A 27,880-nucleotide genomic window follows, 5' to 3' on the forward strand; every position below is an offset into this window, starting at 1 on the left:
GGGGTAGGAGGGGGATTGTGTGTGGTTGTTCATGGGACAGTGACACCTGACAGAAAAAAAGATCTTCATCTCCAGAATGGGTCCTTGTTTTCAGCTCAGTATGAGTAATAAAGAGTTCCCAGTCAATGTACATAATAAACAAGAGCAAAGGGTGGCCACTGGAAAAGGGAGAGGCTGTTCTCACACTGTCTTGTAGATTATCAAATGTAGTATCTCCTCGATAAGAGGTAAAAATGAGGACCATTGGACTATGCTCACGTTAGATGACCAGGCAGCAGCAGTGGTTGGATTCTTAACGCTGTGCAAGTCAGCAGCTTGGTGTGAGCTTCAACCTGAGCATTCTCTCCCATTCGATCCAGCTAAGACATTTCCAGCTCCAGTGAACTTTTGCCCTCTGAAAAGTCCAACTCATGCAAAATCAAATGCCAGGGGGCTAATGTTACAGGTTACATATTAAATAGTGGGATATACCTTTCATGGGTCTTGTAAAAAATTATCATATTACAATATTAATGTCTTGGCCACATACTTTTCAAAAGTCCTTTCTTTGGTAAATAAAAAATCAAATGAGATTTCTTTTAAGATGAAAAGTTTATTTTGCCTTTTGCCTAGAAGCAAAACTAGTGAAAATTAAAATTAAAGTATAAAAATAAATATAATTTACATTCATGGACATTCCACTCAAAGAAAAAATAACAAAAATAATATATATAAATAAAAATCCATTAAAAGCACAAAACAATGTCTGGCACTTTTATGAGAAAAAGCTGTGAACATTAAAAAAATTTATAAAACACACAAGCTTTTATCCTTAAAAAAAACACTCAAGTTTTGCATCCTTAATCTAAAACTAGTTTTATCTCTGAAACATACTATTTGTTGTAGCCAATTTGCATTACTGTACACAAAACTTTTAGCATCTATCTTTCATACTGGAAAGACCCACAAGATCTGAGTAAGCTGTATCCTGAGTTTTCAGAATGATAAAGCACAATTTATCATATTAAGATAATTTTGATACACTTTGCCCACAAATATAAATTGGTAACTCAGACATTTTTGACTGTGTTCTATTTCTAATTTTCTGATTCACTCATTAAATAAATGATACATCTCAATAAAGAAAATCAAGTTTACACCCAGAGTAGATTACTATTTTCTGTCTACAGCTAGATGTAAAAGTTAAATTTTAAATGGAATGGAAAATCGAAGAAAACAATCTTTATCTCGACATTCTTAAGAGAATATTAAGAATATATATATATAGTCTGCATTTTCAAAATACCAGTATCTTTTTAAAATTTAAGTTAGAAAGATTAAATGTACACATAAATGTTCCCAATTTTATGTGAGAAGCACAAAGCCCTTTTGGAGATGGCATGATAAATTAACAGTGACATTCTTTTTCATAAAATCATGTTCCCTTGGTAACACTTTTTGGTTTATATTTTAAATGATTATGTAAGTGATGAAAAACCTTAAACATTAGTGCCTCTTATGTAATGCAGACTTTAAACTAGACAGTATTATTATCCCATTTGAAAATCTGAATTTATCATATTGTATAGCCCTTTATTCTCCCCTAAATCCAGCATGCTAAAAAAAAGCAGACTATGAAGAAATAAACAGACTAAATAGAAAATGTAACTGCATGCAACACGTTATTCTATTTTAAAGAAATAGATGTAATAATGCATTCATTCCTAAGCGCTACTACATTTAAGAACATTGTGCTATCTTCCCCAAATTTGTTATACCCTCCACAGAAAGATTTTATAATTTAATAGAAACGTTTCTAATAGTACTAGGGTAACATACATTATTAACATACATTAAGCCTAACATTTCTGTGAGACAACTAGTTGCTGAGAGGAATGTGTACCTATGACCAAAATGGTGATGCCCAGCTACTCCTGTGGTGAATTTTAGGTAGACCACAATCAACAGGCAAGTGTTCTATCCTATGTGGTTACACTGTAAGTCCAAGAATATGAGAGATTAATCAGAGTTTTCAAAGTTACAAAACCGGGGAAAAACATTCTTCTGCAATAATTTCCCCTCAAACAGAACAGTATCTAGTTTATCAAATTCAGCAATCAGTGTGCAGAGATTAATGAAATTTATATTTCAGAACTTATTTATAAGTTATCACACCTTTTCAATATTTTATAGAAATAAACGCAAATGTCCTTTAAGTTTACAAAAAGGTTCTCAGCGGACACCTGAGTAATAAAACAAACTTATGTTTGTGCAGGTTAAGGACAGAAATGAGCCAATTACTAAACACTAATTTGTCTTCACCTGAAACTGATATTAAGAGGAAAATTCGGTGGGGGGGATGGGATTAGCCAGGCTGACCAAAATATCCAGATGATTTTTCAGCCCTTTGGCATCACTTTGCCTGTGTAAACAGAGTCCAGAGTTAAATAAAAAGTCGTGAGCAGGGAAAATAATATGGATCCTAACCCTTCCCCCCTTTTTTATCCTAATGAATGTTGTCTTCTTAAGTTGTCGCAACATTTGGCTGCTTTCTTTGGATTTTTCCTGCATATACTCCTAAAAATAGAGCAAAACTATTATTATTTCTCAATGTTAGTTTTTCTGTAATGATACCATTTAATGAGTGCTCACTATGCACCAAGCACTGAGCTAAGCAAAACACATTATTATATTTAATCCTTATGTAAAATAATCACGAGGTCAAAATTGTTACTACTATTTTAACAATAATAAAACTGAGACATAGGAGAGTAAGTCACCAGTGTAAGTAACAGAGCTAGAAGCAGAAACTCTGAGAACCCAATTCTACCTGATTCATTGTTTTACTTAACCATTTTGCATTACTACCTCCTACTCTGCTTTAATTAGCAATTTCTGAATTTCACTATAAACTCTTAAGTCAAGCACAAGACATCAAATGAATGTTTTAAAACATATATGAGATCAGAGACTGCAATTTAGTTTCTAAAAACTATAAACAACTTTAATTGCTTTGCAGCAAACTTTAACGCCTTAGAATTGTACTTCAGTCTAAAGAATATGATAGTCTATCAACGTAAAAATGAGTTTTCTATAAAATGCTTAATAAAAGGTTTGTCCTCCATGTAGGTCATATCAAAGCATAATTTCAAATTTGTTTGAAACATAATCCAGGCCACCAAAAATTTAAGGAGGAAAGAATAATCTTTTCAAAAGCAACTATGGATCCCTGTGTTGAGATTCATAGTAGAATTTTAGTCATAAGCCAAATTTTCAGTTTATGTAAAAGGATAAAATTCTTTAGTCTTTTTCAATTGTCTAAATATGCACTCACGTATAAGTAAATCTTTAGGAAAAATTAGGAAAGAATTTTTGTACTTGTTTAGATACATGTTAATTATACATGTTAATTCAAGGGTTAAGTACATTTTTATTAATAATTATGTTGCAATGCAATTAAACCACAATAGTTCTAGATACTAAACTTCATTGTACACATTAACTGCAATGACTTCCTATTCATCCTTTATACTGTTGCGTATTACTGAATAGAAACAGTAGTTGCTATTTTACTTATAGATTCACAGGTGACAAATAGTGGAGATGAAATGCATGAGAAAAGAATATGGAGAGTAGTCACTTGGGCAATAGACAACATTAGGCAAAGCAATACTAATTCCTCAATGATTTGCCAACTAGCTAGGATTTATTACAATATACAACACTAACGAGGAAAAATGGAAAATGTCTTAAAATTCCATGTAACTTCACAAGCAACAGGTCTGATGTTTGGTCTGAGTTCTTCCAAATGGTTATCTTTCAAACCAGCTGATTCTACCTCTGGAATAAGCAGGATTTTCAGCTCTGTAATCCCCTTTAAAACAACTCCATTGACTGTCACTCACAGTGAATTCCAAAAGATGACCTTTTAAATTATCCTCTATATATTCAACATTATGAATTAAACTCACTATATATACATGCAAAAGGTGAGCAATCAATTCAAAGTTGTGATCAATATCTTGTTCCCTCTTTGAACTTATGTGAATAACATGAAAAAATTTATGTTGCTTATTCCCTCCTAATTTGGAGAAAATTACTTAGTAGTAAAAGCTCTAAAATATGACTAATGGTGTATTAATGAGAAGACTAGAATTGATTAAAGATTTAATTTTAATTGCCTGGTGATTAGGTTTCTTTTAAATGTTTAGAAATCAGTCTAGTTAAAGCAAAGCATTCTGCAAGTATTTTTAATGGATCACATAATTTTTGGTGAGTTATCACAGTGTCTTAACAAAGACACCTAAAAAATATTAAAACATTAGCTTAAGGGTTTTGCATTAGCTCAACACTGAATTTGTCTTTTTGCCACCATAAATAGGATTTTAAAATACACTTTTTGGCTTAGCCCTTAAATAATTCTCAAATAATGAACATAAAGAGAAATTTAGCTCAAGCTTCTTATTGAGCAAAAGATTAAGACTTCACCCCCTCCCATTTGGCATATTCACATGTGACCTTGTGGTCAGAGAGAAATTCTTCCCCTTATGTGCAGATACAAATATTCCTGGGTGACACACTTTCCCAAAGCTGAATAGACATGCACAGATTTAGACATCAGATCATTATATTTTACTCATTTATAAAAACTTTTCTGAGTTAAGCATGTATAATTCTACAAAGTTTTCAGATTAAAAAATACATAGTGTCTCCATGGAATTTACAGAAATCAAGATTGCAACCACAGTTTCACTAAGACCTCCTGACTGCCGCAAAATACTAATACAAATGATCACTAGTAGGAATGACGGTGAATATGCCAAAATTATGGTGGCAAGGAAAGACAGTCTATCCCGCTGGTATGGCCTGGGTCATGGGGCAGCTTGTGCACGTCTTTCTATTGAATGGGTTTCAGGAATTCGTTTGCTACACACCTGAAACAGGCGCTCTGTTAGGCACTCTGCTCTGTGAAGACTTCTGTCTATTTTGCACAACCCCCTTCACTGATGTCTTAGGGGTTCTAATTGAATATAAAAAAATTAATAAGTCACTTGCGTTAAGTTCTAAATGTTCAACATTCAAAAAAAGCAACCATACTGCATCAACCGTTCAAAGCACAAGTAAGCTTGAAAAGAATTAAGTCTCATGCATGTGCACAGTAAAGAAACTATACCTTTCCCTTCGTCAGGAGACTATAACCATGACTTATGCTTTGTTGGAGAAACACTTTGGTGATGTTGAACTTACTATGTGGATGTTTACATTATTTAATGAGCAAAATGGTATGAAATGAAAAGTAAAAACACGCCAACATAAGATGATAATTAAAATTTAATACACAACAGTACATCAAAGGGTTATCTTTGAACAAAATGTTAAAAGCTCTTCCTAATACTATAAAAAGATCACATTTGAAAATAGTTATCCTTTATATAAAAAGCTAATCCCTCTCAAAGCTAATCTTGATTTGAATATTTTTAAATACCCATGTGTGTTGAATTCTTACCCTTGTCTACTCAGTAGCCTATGAACAGGTGCATTCTGTCCTTGGTTTGGCTGAAGGACTCTGTTGACAAGGTAAATAAAAAATTAATTCAATAGGATAAATTCAGTTTTTCCCCCACTTTCTTTCAACAGATGAAAGAAACAGTGAGGCAGAAGTCAACGATGCAACGATTTGGCCTATACATTATCACAATGCAAAACAAATTGATTAAAGTGTATTAATATAGTGCTTATTTGCTCACCAAGAGAACAAACCTCGGTTTTTTTATCAGGAAAGAGATGTCTAACACAAGTATTAATCCTTGTGCTTTTAGATAATTTATTTATGTACTTTACAGAAGGAATTTTTCCTTTCAAACATCTGAGAAACAAAACATCACTCTTGTAAGAGCAGAAAACACGTCAGAAACATTAAGCTAGCTTTCTAAGGTTTTTAAGTAAGTATCAAAGACCCCTTGGACTGCAGACTGAACTCAGGACATACGGGGCTCAAATTTCCATCAGAGATAGCATGTCCTACAGAAAGCTCCAGGAACATCTGGTCTGGCACATGACCATGTATATGACCAGGTGTTACTACGGATTCTGACTCTGTGACCCTCCACCCCAACAGGGAGAGATTTACTGATGTAAAGTAGAACAAAGCCAACAAAAAACAAGCTTGGGATTTATAAGATTTTCTTTTCCTTAAAAGTTAAAAAATAGCCTCTTACTGAGACTAAGTGATTTTTCTCACCTTGTTTCAGAAGGATTTTGCTTAACCAAAAATTTCTTATTTGGCATTCCCATTTCTGCAGCTCTAACACAATATAAAAATAAGGACACACAAATAATGTATTTAGAAAGGGGGAAAACACATGATTACAAATGTGATACAGGATGACAGAAACAAATCATCATTTCAAAGTTGGTGCACTACTGAAAGAGCTGTAATAAGCATACTAAAGACAAATTTCAAGAAAGAAGAGTTTTAATAGGATAGTTTCAGAATATTATTTGCATTAAGTTTTTCCTGCTATGAAGTCTTTAGGATATTTGAAAAAGAATATATTTAAAAGATATAAAATTAACACTGAATATAAGGATTAAGTATTTTTAAGATTACTTGATTAGCTATCAATTACACAAGTTGAATGTTGACCAATTTATTAGTTAATACATTTATCTAAAGATAAAATCAGATTTTACCACCTGATTTTAATAAAACTATTTATATAAAGGGATTTCTATCACCTCAGCTGCAGAAGTGTTAACAATTCTTTATTTCTAATTTGAATATACAAACCAACAGTTGCTTAAAATTAATTGGCTTGATAATAATTAAATTAGAATATGACAAGACATGAAAAAAACTTACTTCATGTACTTCTTCCTATCAAGAGACTTCTGTGTTGCAGCTGAAAGAGCCACTCGTGGACTTTTCATTTTATCCTTTAAAATACAAAAGTAACATAAAGCTCTAGTGGTACCAGTAATACCACTAAAGTATAGTATTGAATGATCTCAAATTGCATGGAAAAGCTTCTCTTACTGGCATTTTGAACTTTAATTTAGTCTTTACAATTGAAGCAGTCTAATTTTTTTAATTAAATAATTAAAATTATTTTTCCCAATGAAATGGTATAAATTTGGCTTTTCTTTTGCCAACCACACTAAGATCACTGATTCAAACCACAGATCTCCAACACTCTGATATACAGTTGACCCTTGAACAACACAGATTTGAACTGCACAGGTGACTTACATGCAGGTTTTTTTCCAACAAATATATTGGAAAATTTTTTGGAGATTTATGACTTTAAAAAACTCACAGATGAACCACATAACCTAGAAATATGAAAAAAAAATTTATGTCATGAATGCATAAAATATATGTATATACTAGTCTATCCTTACATAAGCATAAGGTGAGTGATATTTAATATAAAATTAATGTGTCAGTTTTCTTACTGTTTTATAACTGCTTTCAAAGAGTTACATTACCATTCAGTATGCAGGCCTCTCGCTCTTTCTCTCTCTCTGTGCCTCCCTCTCCCTCTCTTCTCTCTCAACTACAGCCTATCATCACAGGTATGTGGGGTTTTTTTTAATGTAACACTGTTTCCAATACTGTATTATGAATATGACAACACTGTATGCCATGATTATAACAATTTATTCCTTAGTGTACAGGCTAGGCTACTGTGAAGCAATCATACTGATTACACTAGGTTCCCATAAATCAAACATATTGCTGCTTCCTCATTATCAATGCATGAATTGTTACAACTGTAAATAAATGTGAACTTGTTTTTACATTATCTTTTCATTTTTTTTATCTTTTCATTTTTGATGTCTAATGTTAGTAATACATGTAACATCTACAGTGTTTTGTATCATATAAGACAATATTGATGTAGGTACTTAACAGACATGATTCATCTTATAAACAGACAACATAAATTATGGTATTGATAAATACAGTACAGTACTATAAATGTATTTTCTTTATGATTTTCTTAATATTTTCTTTTCTCTAACTTATTTTAAGGATACAGTATATAATACATATAACATATAAAATATGTGTTAATTGACTGTTTATGTTATTGGTAAGACTTCTGGTCAACAGTAGACTATTAGTAGTTAAGTTGTTGGGGAGTCGGAAGTTATACTGAGATTTCTGACTGTGGGCCACCCCTAAGCCTCCACGTTGTTCAAGGATCAACTGTTTTTCAAATTAATTTGGAGCCTCTTTTCTAACTCTGATTTCCAAAAGAGGTAAAATGTACATGACAGTTTCAAGGAAATTCAATCAGGAGCAGCGGACAGTTTTTTATGAGTCATCCAAGTAATATTCAACACTTAACTCAAAAATCTAATCCAAAAACAGTATGTAATTCTTGCCAATTTCTTTTAAATTTGTCTACAGATTTAAGTATTATTGGTAATCCTGGGAACTACCTGTTTTAAGAATTGTAGGATGGGGGCTTCCCTGGTGGTGCAGTGGTTGGGAGTCCGCCTGCCAATGCGGGGGACGCAGGTTTGGGCCCTGGTCCGGGAGGATCCCATGTGCCGCGGAGCAACTAGGCCCGTGCGCCGCAACTGTTGAGCCTGCGCTCTGGAGTCCGCGAGCCACAACTACTGAAGCCCACACACCTAGAGCCTGTGCTCCGCAACAAGAGAAGCCCCACAATGAGAAGCCCGTGCACCACAACAAAGAGTAGCCCCTGCTCGCCGCAACAAGAGAAAGCCTGTGCACAGCAATGAAGACCCAACTCAGCCAGAAATAACTAAATATTAAAAAAAAAAAAATAGTAGGATGGGTGCTAAAGTCAATAAAGAATGATATTTAGTATCAATTACACCAAACCCAGAAGAACCTCAATGTGAAGTAATTATAGATAGATCAATCAATCGATTGATCTGCCCCTGGTTCCTATTAATATTTGGTCTTTGACCCCAGTTCCTGACACAAAGCTCCTAAAACCCTTTTAATCAAATCTCCTGAGTGATAGGAGCATCTTTTGTTCTAATGCTTGATCTTTGACTTCGGTTCCTGACACTGAGCTCCTAAATCCCTTGAAATTTCCCAGGAGATAGAAGCAATTTTTTTGAACCCAGGCCCCGACAGTGAAAGCACCGAGCCTTAACCACTGGACAGCCAGGGAAATTCCCTAAAGTATCTTTTGTTCTAATAAGACAACTTTTGGTGGGCTCTGAATGAGGGCTAGTCACCAGAAAGACCAAGCACGATTACAACCTTGAAACTTTCAGCCTCACCCCCTATCCTCTGGGGACAGGACAGAGGCTAGAGATTGAGTCAATAATCAATCATGCCTACGTGATGAAGCCTCCATAAAAACCCTAAAATACACATCCACATGCTGGGAAGGTGGCACACACCCTCCACAGGACAGAAGCTCCTGCTCTCAGGACGTTTCCACACCTCGCCCTATGCATCTCTCTATCTGGCTGTTCATCTGTATCTGTTACTGTATCCTTTATTATATAATAAACCATTAAATGTAAGCAAATGTTTCCCTGAGTTCTGTGAACCATTCTAGAAAAATTTTCAAACCCGAGGAGGGAGTCATGGGAACCCCACTTTATAGCTAGTTGGTCAGAAGCAACATAATTATTAATAAAATATACTTAACCCTTGAATTAACATGTATAATTAATATGTATCTAAACAAGTACAAAAATTCTTTCCTATTTTTTCCTAAAGGTTTATTTAATGAGATTGGCATCTGAAGTGGGGGCAGTCTCATAAGACTGCCTCCTTGACATGTAGGATCTGATACTAACTCCAGGTAGATGGTATCAGAACTGAATTGAATTGTAGGACACCCAGCTGGTGTCAGAGATCTGGTGTGGGGGGAAAACCCACACATTTGGTAATAGAAATAATTTGTGAGTGTAAAAGAAATAGAGGGTTTTTTCACTCACTAGTTTAAAAGTCATGTAACATACCATTTGCCTGAGCATTTTCTCTTTGCGAACTTCTCGATCATGATGTAGAATAGACATTCTTTCAGCTGCATCCATTACAAAGAATATGTCATGAATACCATACAGGGCAGCTCGCAACTAAGTTCAAAAGAAGAAAATATACCCATTTAAAAAGATGAGGTTAGAGGTCAGTAGTATTACGTATGCTCTTATTTAGAGAAAAAGGTTAAAGTTTTCATTGAAACCTACTTTCAGTGGTTCAGTGAAGGTAGAGAAATAAAACATTTCCATTCCCTAAGAGCCTTGAGGATACATGCATTACCTGAGCTAACACTCTTTCCTGAAGAGAAGCATCTTGTGCTGAAACAACACCTCTCTTTAATGGTGCTTCCAACTGAAAACTTCTTATGAATTCCATAGTATCCTGAAAGAAATGCTCCTTCATTTTTCTAGAAAGATTTCATGATCACTGGAGTTTCCTTTTGTTCTTTTTCTCAGTCAAAACGAAATGAAGAACACAAAACTATTACATCAGAAGTCAAACAGCACTCACTTTAAAGTGAGACAAAAAAATGCACAAATTACTTCGTTTACATATTTTAAAAAATTATCTGAATGAGATTAATCAATTTCGAAAACAGCCTATGTGACTAAAAAATGTTTGATCTGCCTAAGTTCTGAACTAATTTGTCAACTCAGCTGTCACAACACTGATAGAAACTGAGACAGAAATGTAATACAATTTACACAATCCTCTTACTTTTACAGTTTGTCGAAGTTGTTTCAGTTTATCTGTCTGCATGAGCCTACGAGTAAGAAATCCTTTTGCTACTGCAGTTACTTTGTTAAATTTTGCTTGTACTTCTGCACTGAAAACCTAGAAGAAATAAGATAGACACAACATTTTAATAATCTGAGCATTATACTCAAGATTGTTTTTCTTAATCTATTACAATGACTAAATTCTTCTATGTGTGTTTACTCTTTGTAGTTTAATCTTTAATAAAAGTTAAGCTTTTGATGTATTGCAAAATATTTATGCCTCATTTGTATAACCTAAGATAACATAGCTCTTTAGAAAAGATATAGACAGACATGCATGCATATATCTTTAAGTTTGCCCACCTGAGACCATTTAGTTTTGGCCCTTCCAAAAGGTCTTGTTACTGAGAGTTTGGTCAAGCCACTAGTTGATGATCCCCAGAGGTAGAATGGTACTTCACTTGCAGAACCAAAGCTGTGTTGTAGGGCAGAACTTGTGAAACCTTGAGAAATATACATAAAGTATTATACTTCATGTCAAATAATTAGAATACACAGAACATCCAAATAAACATGACACTCATTAAGAATAACAACTCTGAAACTGATCCATAGGAGACTTAAAATATTTATGGACTTTAAGCATATGCACCAGATGGATCTTTTCAACACAAACAGCATCTCAGGATAATTGAAGATGTGAAGATAAGCTCTTATTGGGACTGGGTAATTAGATGTAATTCAAGATCACTAAGGAGATAGCAAACTGTGTTATCACTTGAAGAATATCACCTGCTACTTGAATGAACAAAGACCAGGCTCTGAGTCAAATTTCCTGATATTTTCCTTGCTAAGGTGGCTTTTCTCGTGAACCTGCTCATTGGTCTTTGATCTGCTGCTATCACTTCATTTTTCACCAGTTTCTAAGGAGCTGGCAAATAGCATGGGTTGGATGTGGAATGACTTATAGAAAGGAGGTACAATTTTAAAGTGTGCCAAATAAAATATCTTACTATAGGATAATTTTTTCAAATGGAAATGGATTTTTTTTTAATATTTACCAGAACTATTTGAATTTGAAGAATGGAGTGAGTCCACTTGAGACAGCATTGTTTCTAGTAAACCAGAGTCACTTATCTTTCTCCATTCTAAGTCCACAGCATTGCTAATGTCCAATTCAGAGGCTTCCGCTGTAATCACCTTCTTCTCTTTTAACATTTTCTCCCGTTCTTCTATTTCCTGTAGATTAACAGTTTATTATAATATGGTAGCTCTTTTAATTACATCTCCAAATAGTATTTTAGGCTCAGCTAAAAGTATGTATGGGGCTTCCCTGGTGGTGCAGTGGTTGAGAGTCCGCCTGCCGATGCAGGGGACACGGGTTTGTGCCCCGGTCTGGGAAGATCCCACATGCCGCGGAGGCACGTGAGCTATGCGGCCAAAATAAATAAATAAATAAATGCTCTTTTAAAAAAAAAAAGTATGTATGGTTATCAGCAAATTATTATTTATTTCAGGTTCTCCTCCCTCAAATAAAATTGACAATTTATTTAATTGATTTTAAAATGTGATAATCTTAAAACAAGTGTCCTTCCTCTTATGATATACTCTTACAGAATGCATATTTCAGCATCTACTTACAAAATACCTTTTAAAAATATTACAAATTTTGAATCAAGGATTCAATTAAGTATCCTTTTGATAAATTATGCATTTATTTTTAGATAAGGATCAAAATATTTTAATTCACATTTTGGCAATAAAAATACTCTCCATGACATGGGGAGGGGGAAGGGTAAGCTGGGACAGAGTGAGAGAGAGGCATGGACATATGTACACTACCAAATGTAAAACCAATAGCTAGTGGGAAGCAGCCGCATAGCACAGGGAGATCAGCTCAGTGCTTTGTGACCACCTAGAGGGGTGGGATAGGAGGGTGGGAGGGAGGGAGATGCAAGAGGGAAGAGATATGGGGATATGTGTATATGTATAGCTGATTCACTTTGTTATAAAGCAGAAACTAACACACCATTGTAAAGCAATTATACTCCAATAAAGATGTTAAAAAAACCCTGATAATTCCAAAGTCACTTTTTTTTAAATCCAAACAAAAAAAACCTCTCCATGTATGAAAATCAATAACACCCTTAGATTAAGATACACAAGGGTAACAATTATAAGTGTCCTATACATGACCAAAACTCCATTCACCAGCCCTATATCCCTACATTTTAATTCCTCACCTTTTGCAGTCTCTCCTGTTCCCTTTCCTGCTCAGCTATGAGTAGCGATAACTGCTGGGCGTGCTGCTCTTCTAGTCTCTTCCGCATTTCTTCGAAAGCTAACATCTTGCTTTTTAATATCTCCTCACCTTCTGAAAAGAAACATGTCCCCTCAAATTTAGAAAATTTAGTAATATCTGATGTTTTATAACATCAATTTAAATTACACTTCTGACCAGAGAGTATTCCTGGATCTGACCCAGTACAATCAAGATACAGCCAGGTCCCCACTTTGAATCACATTCTCTTTTGCCCTCCTCTCATTTCATGCTACTAAAGGTCTGTATCTCATCACCCTAACCCACTCGTTCGACAGATCCCATCATGATCTGAACTGATGAAGCCAAGACTATGTGTTCCATCCAATTCTCTTTACTCCAATTAACTTCACAATGTGGTTCTCATGTGCTTCTCACCTCCATTTATTTTCTTCACTCCTGTCCTTCTCCAGGGTCTCTGGTATTGTAGCTTCTACTTTTGCTTTGTTTTACTTTTTTAAAATAAATGTTGCTTTGACAGTATAAAGCTACTCAGCTTGAGGCTCCAAAAAAGACTGGATATTAAAATTCTAGATATTTTAATTACTAACTAAAAAATTTATTAAATCAGTATGACTATGCAACTTACTGAATAGAAAGTGGTGTGACACTTTGAAATGTTGAAATATCAAGTATTACACAGATGTAGCACATAGATATTTAGGAATCCATTATAATTCAACTAAATTCAAAGAATCCTTCTTTCCAAATACACAGTCAATGATTTTCATTGAAGATAAGCGCATTATAGTTGTCCTACCTGCCATGGTATTCTGATAATTTGTTCCTAAATACATTTTATTCAGCTACAACAATATGCAGTTGTTCACGTGCAATTTTTTTATAGGCGGGGGAGGGGGGACTGGAAAAGCAGTTGAATTGTAACGTTCAGCAAGAAAGGAAAAAGGCCCTCCACTCGACCACTCAGCCAACAACTGGAGTCCATTCAGCTCTACCTTAAAAACTTTATAAATGAGTGCCTGTCCAGGGGATCCCTCTCTGGGAGGTGTGCCCGAGGCAGGCAGCCAAGCTACGGGCAGCTCTCGGCACGATGCACTGCCGCCCTTGCCCACTCTGATAGCAAGCCGGCTGCCTCCATGCCTGGCCTCATCTCACAGGCACCGGCCTTCCTCTTGTGAAAGCACTGCCAGAACTGCCACTTGGTCAGTCTGTGTACTTTAGGTATTCACCGAGACAGCTTCTAGCCTGCTGTGTCATCTACTTGGAGAAGCCAAGCTGGCTCCTCAGATATCAACTGTTTTTATTAGAGTGCTTATAAAGTCGCACAGGTGTTACGTAGTCTGCCCCAACCCAACCCTATTTTTCCTATAAACCTTGTTACTTTTAGTGTGCAATTTTACAGAATACGAAGTTTTTTTCAGGAGGATGCATATCACATTAGAGTTGAAATGTCTGTGTCTAAAAACATAATTTACTTGATTTATATGTCTTCCACATCAGTAATGAAGAACTATGAGCCATGACAACAAAGTAAGGAGTAATAAAGAAGACATGTTTTAACAAGTTACTGTTAATATAACACTAGACGCAACAGAAATTTGAAATAATTTTCATTAATAAAGACACCACTCTTGAAACACTACTCACAGAGCCTTATTTGTGATATCTTCTCTAATAATTTAGTGTTAAAGTGTTTACTAAAGGGCCAACTACATGAAGATCTCATTACAAATGAAAGGGCAAACTGATGAAAATATTAGAAACCACAGTCCAAAAGGAAGACATCATAGCAATATACTGGATTAAAACTATGAGTGATGTTTCATGCAAGAACTTTTTCCTCCAGTCATTAACAATATTCTCTATAATACCAAGTGGATTGTGAAAGATTCATAATCTAAATAGGAAAATCCTTTAAGAAAGCCTATCAAATGGCAGTAAACTGTAGCTAGTGATGCTCTGATAAATGAACAGATGAAGACAATTATAATTATTCTGCAATTATTATTATGACAATTATTAATTATCAATTAAAGGTATTAAATAGAGATGCCACCTACTTGGCAGATATTAAACACTTCGAAGCTTTCTTACCTTTTGAACTACTTTCTAACATTTTATTCTTGTTGATGTAGACAGACCCCTTAGAGTATCTTTTTTCTGGCAAATGTTGCCTTTCCTGTTCAGCTATTCCAGTTGTTATGACATAAGGCCAGTTTTCTTTTTGCAAATTATCAATATCTAAATCAAGTCTCCGTTTAACTTTCTCAAAACTGTTATCCAAAAATTGTTCATTTCCACAGGACACTGCAGGGGTGTCCATATGCTGTCTGGTATTCTGGTTTTGCATCAGTAAAGGAGATGGGTTTTTTACGTCGTAAGACTTATTCAGTCCCATTTGGAAATTGCAGGAGTTTTTCTCTAACACATTGGCTGACTTGAGTCCACTCACAGTTCCAAAGTTTTGACTCACTATACATTGACTGGTGGCATATGGCTCATGCAATCTTTCCACTGCAGTACATGTACTGTCCATTTTCTGTGGTCCTCTCCCATCAGATGTTAACTGACCTTCCGTGATAGCAAGTCCATGAATAACTTTATTTTCTAATTGACTTCCTGAAGACTGACATACCTGATTTGATTTACCTAAAACCATTTCCTGTATGGCTTCAGATGTATTTTTACTGACATAAACCTTGCTTGAACAAACTCCTGCTAAATCAATTGGTAACTCTGGCACAGTTTCAGGTACATTTGTTTTTTCATCAGTTTCTTGAACAACTAAGTCTACTACCTGTTCTTTTCCTTTAGGACTTAATTCACAAGCATTTATTGGGTTATTTATAAGTATATGACATGCTGATGATGGCCTAGAACACCTTCGATGCATTTTAGGACTTAGGCTTGGCTCTGGGCTAGGTAATTTGGCATATGAACCAGTAAGACTTTTGATAACATTATTTTCAGTAACAAAAGTGGGAATGCGTTTAAAATCAGAATCAGGCTCTAAAACAGTAGAATGGCCAGTTGGTATAGGTATGTCCACTTTAGAAAAGCTACCTAAAATGGACGTATTCACGCTGCTTGCTTGAGTGGAAGCACCTTGGAGAAGAACATTTGATTTATTAAGGCTTGGTTTGTCAGGAATAACTGAACCACAGTGCCTGCCCATCAACTGGGCCTTCTCCTTTTCACAGTCAGTCACTTTAACAGCATCATTTTCTTTGTCTGAATAACTCTCACTAACACTCCTCTTTGCACTACTTCTCAGACTGTGTCTAGATTGCTCTCTTTCTATATATTCCTTTGACTTTTTCATCAGCTTCTGAAGACTCATTATGTAGGGATCGGGAGTAACTTCCCCCAGAAGTGACGGATCTTGTTCTTCATTTGTTGGAAAGAGACCACCAGAAATAAGTAGCTCTTGTGCAGCTGCTGAGGAGGTCTTCAGAGAAGCTTCGTTTTCTGCGTGGCTAATATTTGAACTATCACATTGCTTCAGATAATTGAATTCTTCTGAGTCCCTAGCTAAGTCTACCCCATTAGATTTAAATTGGTCCTCAGTATTCAATGGCAAAATCCCAGGTATCTTTTCAAACTTTGCTAAAGTAGAGTGTTCAGTAGGGCTTGGCAAGATATTTGGAAGTGTAGCAGGAACATTCAAGTTTCTGACTTCTGAATTAGAGTAAACTGTTTCAGTCTCCCACTGATCAAAATCACAGGCATTAGGTGCTTTTCTAACCTGAAAAAGGAAATTTAAAAATTATTATTTCCAGGAATTCCCTGGTGGTCCATTGGTTAGGATTCCGTACTTCCACTGCACGGGGCACAGGTTCGATCCCTGCTTGGGGAACTAATTTCACATGCTGTGTGGCTCAGCCAATAAATAAATAAATAAACAAATAAAAATAAATTTAAGAAATAAAAAGCAATATTTCCTGACTACACAAAAAGCCTTTGATTTCATTGTTTTCTAAAGTGCAACTGAAACTGAAGATTCAGAGTTCTAATATTTGAAAACACAAATAAAAACTCAGATGACCTTTTCTATGGTATTCTATATCACATGGAGCTCAAATTACTATAAAAAGCATCTACTGGTCATCCTGGCCTATTTATTAACAGATTAAAAGAGAATTCCCTCACGGTCCAGTGGTTAAGACTCCGCACTTCCACTGCAGGGAGTGCGGGTTCAGTCCCTGGTCGGGGAACTAAGATCCCACATGCCGCCAGGTGCGGCCAAAAAGAAAGAAAGAAAGAGGGGATTCCCTGGTGGCGCAGTGGTTGAGTCAGCCTGCCGATGCAGGGGACATGGGTTTGTGCCCCGGTCCGGGGGGATCCCGCATGCCGTGGAGCGGCTGGGCCCATGAGCCATGGCCGCTGAGCCTGCGCGTCCGGAGCCTGTGCTCTGCAATGGGAGAGGCCACAACAGTGAGAGGCCCGCGTACCGCAAAAAAAAAAAAAAAGAAAGAAAGAAAAGAAAAAAGTCACTTATCTAATCTGATACAAATATGAACATATGTGCATATATATACACACACATATATATTCATATACTCATGTGCAATTTAATCTTGGAATAGAAGCATTTTCCTCAACTTTCTTCTGGTTATATGTTATAACATCACCAACTGCTCCTCCTATGAGAACTGTCATCTAGGGATAATAATGTGTAAAATAAATAGCAAGTAATTAAATTTCTTACATAGATGATTCCTCTTTAACAAGGACTAACTTGCCCAGGACACTGATTAAGCAAAAAAATAATTCAGTACCAAGACTCCTGCCTCCCATACGCTTACTCCAATTTTTAACTAAAATCCTTCTATGTGATGAGACAAATTTGTGGTAAATGAAAGGTCAGCCATCTAGCTTAATACTTAAAAAATAAGAAAAACTTCAACTTAAAACCTGATTAAGGCAAGTTTCAATTTGATTAGCTGGATGATCATTTAAACCAGCAACGTGGGGGCTTCCCTGGTGGCGCAGTGGTTGAGAATCTGCCTGCCAATGCAGGGGACACGGGTTCAAGCCCTGGTCTGGGAGGATCCCACATGCCGCGGAGCTCCGAAACAGGAGAGGCCGCAACAGTGAGAGGCCCGCGCACCGCGATGAAGAGTGGCCCCCGCTCGCCGCACCTAGAGAAAGCCCTCGCACAGAAACGAAGACCCAACACAGCCAAAAATAAATAAATAAATTTATAAAAAATAAAAAAATAAAATAAAACAGCAACCTGTTAATGAGTTTTTGAACAAGCAAAATAAGTTAAAAATTTAATAAAGATGAAAACAATTGTATACACAAAAGATCCAACAGAAAACAATAAAATTACATTTTGTATGTAAATAATTCGACTTTGCAAAAGAACAAAAAGTGAACTAGGATGTTTTCTAAACATTATACAAGCATATATGAAACTGGCAGAAATCATTATCATATTATCATATGAATACACTCCAGAATCCTGAATTTTAAAAGATTTTTAGGTTGTTTTGTATGTGTTTTTTTTCTTAGGCAATATGGCACTCCTATTTTACCTTACAAATCCCAAGACATGTAATGATTTCCAGGTACTACACAATAAACAGTACAACAAGATCTACTTGGTCACAACCTCACGATCAAAATAAAACAAAAGGGATACATACTCATGACACATGTTCGCAGGTTTAAGTAAAATAAATTATTTCCTCAAAATAGCTAAACATTTCATATTTGTGATATTCAGCAGCCATGCTTTTTGTACATCACTAAAAAAGCCTTTGGTTAGACAATTTAAATAACAACAACAACAAAACCTATCAGAATCATCAGGTAAAACAGACCTTAGAAATCTATTTGTATTATATAAAATTTCTCTATCTGAATAATTAATTCATTACTCTATAGTTCAACATTGTACACGTTCTATTAAGCAGAGAAAGTCTTTAAATTCAACAACAAACTCATTAGTAGTATATTTGATATATTCCCTCAGTGGACCAAGAATGATATGCCATTTTTGTTCCAATAATAGGAAATATCTAATAAATTAAAAACCTACCTTTATTGTGCTACTCACTACATTTTATAAACTCAATATGAGCAGTAATTATACTTTACAAATTAAAATCTACTACCCACAGAGAAATGAAGGTAGTAGTTAGTGGGAAATATCCTAAGGGTCATTGTACATAAATCATCTAGTATGAATTACACAAACCACAAACCCCTAGGATTATAAAAAAAATTAAAAGATGTAACCAGCGAAACAGGGTTATATAAGGCAGAAATTATTTGTTTTATCTAATTCACTGTTTTTAGTATGAAATGATCCAGACCTTAAAACACATTGTTTATACAAATTTAAATTAAATAAAAATCATTGCAAAGGTATAGATGTGTTGTTTAAAAAGTTTCAATTTGTATCTAAGATGCATCTAGGCAATTCTATTATCTAATCTAAATTGCATTTGTGTATCTAAGAGCAGAATTTTCACCAGAAAAAAAAATGGGGGACAGTTATTTACTTTAGCAGAGAATGAGAATAAGGTCATTGAGTCAATAGTCTGATTAGTTCAGAGGTAAACTACAATGGCCAATTCTATCATTTTGTCACTGAGAATTCAATGTTTTTAGAGTCATAAGACATAGACAACAAGCAATTATACTCAGTGTATGGGTCCATTGTCTAAGTACCCTCTGATTCAAGTACTGAGCACCACTAACAAGCAAGTGAATTTTCTTTGGAGTAACTGAAATGGAATATCACAAATTATGAAGATTCTCAAGCTTAACAGTATATTGGTAATTAACTACTAAGGCAAATTTATTTCTGAAAAATTATCATCAATGCTTAATTCATGATTTCTTAATTATAATTTAAAAGAGCTTAAATTACACACCTGAACATTTTCAAGAATCTCCTGGACACGTGTCAGTAAAGCTCTATTCCTGTTAACCTGCTTTCTTCCTTCTACATCAAGTGCTTTCTGCTTTTCTTGTTGCATTTCCTTTCTTTTCTCAATATTAAGCTGAAAAACATCATAAATATGTAATTATTTCTCATAAATGTAAAAATATCATAAAATCAGGTAGTTTTGAACCAGAATGATTAAAAATGTGTGCAACAGGTAAAACTAACTATAGTGAAAGAAATCTGAACAGTGGTTGGGGGTGATGACTGGAATGGAGCATATGAAATTTTTCTGTGGTAATGAAAATGTTGTGTGGGTGTGAGTTATAAATGGATGCCATATATCAGAACTCATGGGACTGCTTTTTTTGCTTTTTTTTTTTTTTGGTCGCACTGTGTGGCATATGTGATCTTAGTTCCCTGACCAGGGATTGAACCCATGCCCCGTGAATTGGGAGCACGGAGTCTTAACCACTAGGCCACCAGGGAAATCCCCAGCATTCATGGAACTTTAACACTTAAGATCTGTGCATTTTACTGTAAGTAATTATTCTCAATTGAAAAAAAAAGTTGAAAGAAAAAAAAACTGTTCACTTATCAAATGCTCTGAAATGAAAGATAAAATTAACCCTATTGGCTACTGTTGAGATTTTCCTTTGGTAATGTCTTACTTCACTGGTTCAGTTAAGATTCTTTAGTTTCTAATCCTCTAATCAGTATACAATTCACCTCTTTGCTACCTCAAGAAAATGTCCAAAGGTTTAATGATAAAAGAAACAGATAATGTTTTATTTGCCTACAAAATCAGAACACATATTTGGTTCCACTTCATTGTAACCTCCAATAAAAATGTAATGTATTGAAAAAATTGAAGGCGTCCAAGCATTATTTTTTTGTGTGTGGATTTAAGTCTTTATTATTAAGTCCTGGGAAGTTTAGTCACTATGTTAAGGAGTCAAGACTTATTTTAGATTTATGCAAATAGAAAACATGTCATAAAAAATTATTTCAAAGTTGCAGTATTTGACTATCAAATACAACCTAAAATCATGGATTAAGGTCCATAAGCATTAGATTTTGTTTATAAATAAGTAACTGATGAAGTCGTAGACCTTACACAACAAGGCCCAGACATTTTGGCCTATATTAAACTAATCAAGCAATATGTCATCAAGTAGCTGATAAAAATGTTTTAAAATCTTTTCTTATTTGCATGGTACCAAAGAATCATTCCAGTTTACTTGCTAATCGAAAAGAGAAAAGAAAATGTATACCTTTAGAGTCATATGGCAGTCACCACTGTAGAAGCAAGTGTTCAAACTCCACATTACTAGTAGACAAACAACTACACATTACGTAACTTCTGATTTAATTTAATATGAAGTACATGGCATCATCGCCAAAGAATTCTTGCTAAAAATGTTTAACCTGACTCTAACCAAACTATTAGGCTAATTTCCAGTTTATAGGAACTACAGGGACTAGAGGGTAAGTTAAATGTCACCATGAGGAAACAATTAGACAAATCCAAAATAGAAGGCATTCTGTAAGATCTCTTTAAAAATTTACTATCATAAAGAACAATTTTTTAAAGAAATTAAGGAACTGTTCTATGTCAAAGACATTAAAAAACATAACAAGTGAAAAAAAAAAAAAACATAACAAGTGAATGCTATTTGTGAACTCTGACTGGATCCAGACAATAAAAAAGTTATAAAAGACATTTTGAGCACAAATAGAGAAATCTGAATATAAACAGAATATTAGATGCTATTAAAATTATTATTAATTTTCGTAAAGTGTGATACGATATTGGAGTTTTATGTAGGAGAGTATCCTTATTTTTAGAAACTGTATACCAAAATATTCAGGGGAGAAGTGTCATGTATCTCTAATTTTCAGATGGCTCAGCAATAAAACAAAAAAAGTTTTAAATAAAGCAAATAACGCAATAAAGTGAAGACAGCAAAAATGTTAAAAATTGTTGAATCTAAATGGTAGATATGTGGGTAGTCACTGAACTATTCTTTCAACTTTTCTGTATGGTTGAAAATTTCATTACAAAAAGTTGACAGAAAATATTGACCTTTTAAATCCTGCTATACAAAAAAGAAATAAATTTAAAACTCTCTTTCAGTAATATTTTCTGATTTGAAATAACGTCACATACATTTATAAAATATTCAATCAGTATCAAAGGGAAACACAATGAAAAGTGCGTCTTCCCTCTCATCTGATATTCCCTCACTCCTCCCCAGAGAAAGAAGATAACAGTCTTATTTAAAAACCCAAATAGTTAGCATATATTGAGTACCTACTATGATCTAGGTAGTGTTCTAAGCATTTTAAATGTATTAGTTCGTTTTCCTCAAAACAGCCCAATGAGATAGGCACTATTTTTTAGCCTCATTTAACAGATAAAGAAAATGGACCTGCAAGTTCACACAGCAGGTAAGTGGTAGAGCAATAATCTGAATCCAGGCCAGAAGGATCCAGAGCCAGGCTTTAACTACTACTCTATACTGCCTCTGAGAGCATGCTGTGTCCAGTGATTTACAGCAGCTTGTGAAGATCCTTCCATGCCCACACATTAAGATCTACTGTACTCATTTTAATGAGTCTATAAAAGGACCAGTTAAACTAGTCCATTATTAATGGACATTTAAGTTGTTTATCAATCTTTTGCTCTTTTAAACAATGCTCCTATAACCTCACACATACTTCTTCAGGCACATGGATGAGTATAATTGTAAGATATTCCCCAAAACAGAATTGCTGAGTCAAAGGCTATATACACTTTTAAATTCTGATAAACACTACCGAACTGCTCATCAAAAAATAAAATCAACCGATTCTCTCAGCAAAAGTGCATTTTAAGTGCCTCCTCCCCACAAGCTAAGAAATACTAGGTCCTATCAGATCGTTGTCAATCAAATGTTAAAAAAAAAAAGCAAAAAACAAACAAAAAAAACCAACCGCTAACTCATTTGCATTTCTTTACTTATGAAAAGGGTCAGGCATCTTTTTGATATTTATAAGCCAGCCTTTCTTTTGTTTTTCTGTGAACTACCTTAGTGGTTCACTATAGAAAAAAAGATTATTTAAAATCAAGAACATTTACCAGTGGAGAAAGCACAGCCACTCCATGGAAGCGAATAAGTGAGATGCTTTCAGACTGGACAGGTAGAAAGCTCTCTGTGGCTAGTGATGCTTCTTGGATTCTGGCAAGAATTTTCTCACAGAACTTCTCATACTCTTCCATCTTCCCACAATCACACTACAAGAGAGAAAAAAAGCCATTTTTAATGTGCTGACAAAAACAGATCTTAATTTATTTGGCAAATTTGTAGGGCATTGAAATATTCCTAGAATTCACAATTCCTAGAACTGGCTTTCCCAGAATTGTTTCACTGATCAGGAGCTAATTCTTGGCTATAGGAAAGCACCTCAAGACCCTGCCCAGTCAAGCCTTGCTTCATATATTAAATATTTCTGAAAATTTGTACATAATCAATCTTTAAATGTGATTAGTTTAGAAAAGTACTAAGAACTCAGCAATGAAACCTTCTGAAAGGAAACAAAGTTCTATACAACCTAACTAACTTCAGTTGTAAAACATAATATTATCTTTTCTTCAGGAGGATTTATCTACACATCACAGGAAAACTAAATAGGACTTCCCTGGTGGCGAAGTGATTAAGAATCCGTCTGCCAATGCAGGGGACACAGGTTCGAGCCCTGGTCCGGGAAGATCCCACATGCCGCAGATCAACTAAGCCCATACACCACAACTATTGAGTCTGTGCTCTAGAGCCCGCAAGCCACAACTACTGAGCCCGCGTGCCTAGAGCCTGCGCTCTGCAACAAGAGGAAGCCGCCACAATGAAAAGCCTGCGCACCCAACGAAGAGTAGCCCCCGCTCGCCACAGCTAGAGAAAGCCCGCACGCGGCAACAAAGACCCAACGCAGTCAAAATAAATAAATAAGAAAGAAATCTAAGCACAAAAATGTGTACCACGGTTTATTTAAAAAAAAAAAAAACCTAAATAATACAAAGGTTGGAATGCTTCTGTAGCCAAAAAAAGAGACAAAAGGGCTAGTTAAATAAGAACTGGTATTTACTTTTAAAAGTTCTTTTTTCTATCATGGAGTCCAAAGTCTATTACTTGCATATCTTAAGAATATAATTTGACTCCATGATAACTGAGCAAATCAGTCGGAAGTGGAAAACAGAATCTACTGGCTCTCATATTAATTCACTTTACTGTTAAAAAGTGGAACCATCACCAAACCACTTAAAATAATCAGTCCAGTAATTTCACAATTTCTGGGAACCTGTGATGGTGGCTATGAAAATACAAGGTAAAAGGAAGGGTTAGATACCAAATTCATTCATGTAGCAAGTGTTAAATATTTGATTGCCTGTTTCCATAGCATTATGTCTGGCATTGTTTCCTTTAAATAAACAAGGGAAAGGGAAAGGGAAAGAGGGATATCACTGGACACATAACCAACAACGATATGATCTGTGAAAACAGAAAAAATAATACAATAATGTTTCTTTAAGTGTTCATTTTAAAACAATTAATTAACAAATAAAAAAAGAGAGAGGGAAGGGAAATTCAGTTCATGACGTGGGATATGCAAACATGAAACAAGATACAATACGATACTGCCCTAAGCCTCAAGATACTTAAAAATTTAGTACGTTAACGTATCAGGGACAAATAATATCACAGTTAGAAATGAAGAAAAATCATATTCAAAATTATGATTAGATTATGAAAAAAGATATATTGCTACTTTTGACCAACTGGTAGTCTTATTAATAGCAAGACTTCCTCCTACCATCCCATCAATTCTAATTATTTCTACATTCATTTATGCAAACTGAGAGTTTAATTTCAAAGAAATGGTTCTCTAGAGTGTAAATGAGATTATTTTGCAAACTTATATTCATAAGACAAGCAAAAGTAAAAAACAAAACATAACACCTTAACTGCATGATAACCATAGCAAGGCCTCCTTTTTTAATCTAGACTTCAACCCACATGATATCTTAATAATCAAAATAGGCATAAGCTAAGATATGAGAAATTCGAATGACCCCATTTCTACTAAAATACTTCAAAAGATTTTTTAACACAACCCATGCATCCAGCATTACAAGAAACCAAAACAGATTACTCATACAATTAATGTAATATACTTCCAATGGACACACAAGCAAAGAATGGAAGGTCTGGGAAATTTAAGGAAATAAAATATCTTTATGGCAAAAGTTTTATATTTCTTTCAACAACATCATATAAAAAATATGCCTCATTGCTTCAGAAAGTTAAATTCACATCCCTTAAACAGTATATGTTTGTCACACATATTGCAGACATACAGCAATATATTATTATTACAGCATAACTTATAGCCTATAATAAGGTATTAAACATCCAAATACAAGTCTAATATGATGATTATGGAAATTACCAAGTGACCCTACAGCATGACTGGATCATTCTCATCCTTTAGTCTCAGCTTGGAGGTCTCCTCTTCTGAGGCCGTCCCTGATTATCCCAACTAAATTAACCCTGTGTCATTCACTATCACACTACCCTGCTGTTTCCCAATTTTCATAGCACTTACCACTATCTGAAATTATCTTGTTTATTTCCTTGGTTTTTGTCTTTCTTCCTCCACCAAAATGTAAGCTCCATAAGCACAGGTACCTTCTCAGTCTTGCTCACCACTGAATCCCCATTACATAGGACAGTGTCTGTACACAGTAGGCACTTCATAAAAATACTGAATAAATAAATTAGGATAATTAGCTCAAACAATAATGTAAACCAGAAAAAAGAAGACAGTGGACTACACAGCAAAGAAGCTAGCAAGGAAGAATGGAATTTTGAGAATGACTGTTTCATAGATGACCCTTTTCTCAGAGAAACTGGTACCTCTAAACTGCAAGCGCAACCATTTAAAAAGCGAGTGTCTGTATCTTATATGATTAAGCAAGAGGGCACTTCGCTTCTCAGGCCACAATTACCCCTGTCAGAAGGGTTTTTTTAAGGGAGCCTTGACTACAAGGCCACTCCAACCACAAATCTGCAGCCCCATACTTTACCAGCAGGCATTACTGGTCCACTTGAATTAATAATTTGTTGGCTGCATCAAGTTCAGACATGCCCTGTCTTCTCCATTTAGACGATGATCCTTCCCCAAATAAGCCTCTTTGCAAACTCCATAGACTCATGATTCTGCTACCTACTCCTCACCAGTGCTCTATCAGAAATGTCACTGAAGGGAATGGTAAAAGTAACACAGAACACATCTTGCCTTGTTGTCAGTTGTTAGCTGGTTGTTTACCCATCAGTCATCCTAAAAACAAACTTCCTGTAGAGGCAATAAAGGGGAAGGTTCTTATTCAGGCACACACACTAGCTGTATGTTCTTGGCAATTCACTTACCATCTCTGTCTCAGTTTCCTCATTTGTAAAACAGGGATAATCAAGAGTATCTATCTCAAAGAGATTCTGTGAGGATTCATTAGTATACTGTAGGATATGCAGAAAGCATCAATAAATGGGAGCGACTTTTATTTCGAAGAGGATGATGATGACTATGATTTTTTCACTAGTTTATGAACTCCTGGAGGGTAGCGACAGTTCTTGGTTCCTGGTAAGATTCAATTTAACTTAAAAACGTGGAAAGGGGGACAACAGCTTCCTCATTTTGCTGTGTCCAGACCCCTCCCCACTAAATCAATCTCTAGGCGCCTGCCATTTGCCTAAACTGGGGGGTAGGGAACTGGGATTATAACCAGATAGAAGCAAAGGGTGGGAAACACCCAGTAGCATCATGGGTAATAAAGAGAATTTCCTTTTTTTCTTCATGCTTCTGCCCCCAGAGAATCGCAAAGGCAGAGTAAACAGCGCTCCTAGGGTCTTTGCTTGGTGGTAACTGCCGTTCAGAAATGGCCAGGGCACACCCTGGGGATGCTCCCCTAGCCAGAAAAAAAAAAGGCCCAACCACTTTTATCAACAGGAGGTGGTTCCTCGGGTCTGGCCCGAGTTTATTTACTGTGGACCCTCTGCCCTCACTCTAGCGCCCCAAGCCCACCTCCCCCAACTCCTCTGATAAGGCTCCATCCCGAACACCCACCAGACGGTGCCAGCATCTGAGCATCACCTCCGCGCCCGGTGCCGCCGGCCCCCGGGATATCCGCCTCCGCCCACCCGGAGCCTTCCCAGAGGCTCGAGGCCCAAGAGCCCGGCACCTTCGCTCGGGTTCCGTGCAGAGCCCGCCCTCAGATAGCGCGCCAATTCCGCCCGCCCTGCGGCCTCGCAGCCGGACCCGCTGAGTCAAGGCCCCTCTCACGCACACACCTGTTCTCCCACGGCCACGGCAGCTTTCCTCCCCTCGCTCCGGGCCTTGGCAGGAAACAAACTGCTCAATTGGTACTGACTGAGAGCAGCTCCATCCACCGCCGCCTCCTCCTCCTCCTCCCCGCCATATTACGGTGCTCAGGCGGCAACGCGGGCTCCTGGCAACCGCCGCCGCCGCCGCTGCCGCCGCCTTCCGGACTCCACCTCTTAGGGCCGGCACTTCCGGTGGTTGCTTCCGGGCCGTTGGACTGGTTGGGCCTCCATAAAACTACAATCCCCGAGGTGCTTTGCGCGCCTGGGTACACGTCCAGGCCCAGCGATGGAGGGCGTTGTACTTGAGGGAGGCGCGGTGCAAGCTGGGAGGCGTAGTCTTCACTGCAGGCTCGCAAATCTTATTTCATTAAGAACGCTTCTCAGGTCTGAAGCCCTCTGAAATATTCCTTGAAACTGCTATTTTTCACTTACCGGTATAGAGGAACTTCTTTATGTATAATCGTTTTAATACATACAACGGTCACCAAAATTTTTTTCTCTGTCAATAAAAAATTACTGAATCCTAGATGCCAACTCTAAGCTTCAACACATCCATACCCGCTTGCAAATCAGTGGGAAAATAGCTCCAAGAAAGGTAGTTAACAG

The 27,880-nt window shown here is 36.1% G+C and overlaps 1 protein-coding gene across 7 annotated transcripts; it reads right to left on the reverse strand.

Moving 5' to 3' along the window:
* Positions 1–578: 578 nt before the first annotated feature.
* CCP110 (centriolar coiled-coil protein 110) lies at positions 579–27,451 on the reverse strand. Of its 7 annotated transcripts, none has more exons than XM_030847141.2 (16): positions 27,242–27,451; positions 25,500–25,658; positions 22,981–23,136; positions 19,849–19,977; positions 15,056–16,706; positions 12,924–13,051; positions 11,742–11,919; positions 11,044–11,183; positions 10,679–10,795; positions 10,241–10,342; positions 9,940–10,056; positions 6,842–6,915; positions 6,221–6,283; positions 5,486–5,545; positions 4,914–4,999; positions 579–2,556 (listed from the first exon to the last, which is right to left on the reverse strand). In XM_030847141.2, the coding sequence occupies exons 3-16, from the start codon at positions 23,119–23,121 to the stop codon at positions 2,504–2,506; spliced, it is 3,039 nt and encodes a 1,012-aa protein (XP_030703001.1). In that variant the 5' UTR covers positions 23,122–23,136; positions 25,500–25,658; positions 27,242–27,451; the 3' UTR covers positions 579–2,503. The 7 variants fall into 7 exon arrangements, with proteins under 7 accessions (XP_030703001.1, XP_030702999.1, XP_060140620.1 ...); XM_030847139.2 differs by having other exon boundaries at positions 12,924–13,054; positions 27,242–27,450; XM_060284637.1 differs by lacking the exon at positions 27,242–27,451 and adding an exon at positions 27,018–27,111 and having other exon boundaries at positions 12,924–13,054.
* Positions 27,452–27,880: the final 429 nt, after the last annotated feature.

This window comes from Globicephala melas, chromosome 15, assembly GCF_963455315.2.
Source record: "Globicephala melas chromosome 15, mGloMel1.2, whole genome shotgun sequence".
Classification (NCBI taxonomy): Eukaryota; Metazoa; Chordata; class Mammalia; order Artiodactyla; family Delphinidae; genus Globicephala; species Globicephala melas.

Excerpts from the sequence above, each read along its gene's own strand:
- CCP110 (XM_030847140.2), bottom strand. The coding sequence starts at position 23,121 with ATGGAAGAGTATGAGAAGTTCTGTGAGAAAATTCTTGCCAGAATCCAA. Across the intron at positions 13,055-15,055 it reads GTTAGAAAGTAGTTCAAAAG|AAGGTGAGGAGATATTAAAA; the intron begins GTAAGAAAGCTT and ends GTTTCTTTTCAG. Across the intron at positions 10,796-11,043 it reads CCAAAACTAAATGGTCTCAG|GTTTTCAGTGCAGAAGTACA; the intron begins GTGGGCAAACTT and ends TATTTCTTCTAG.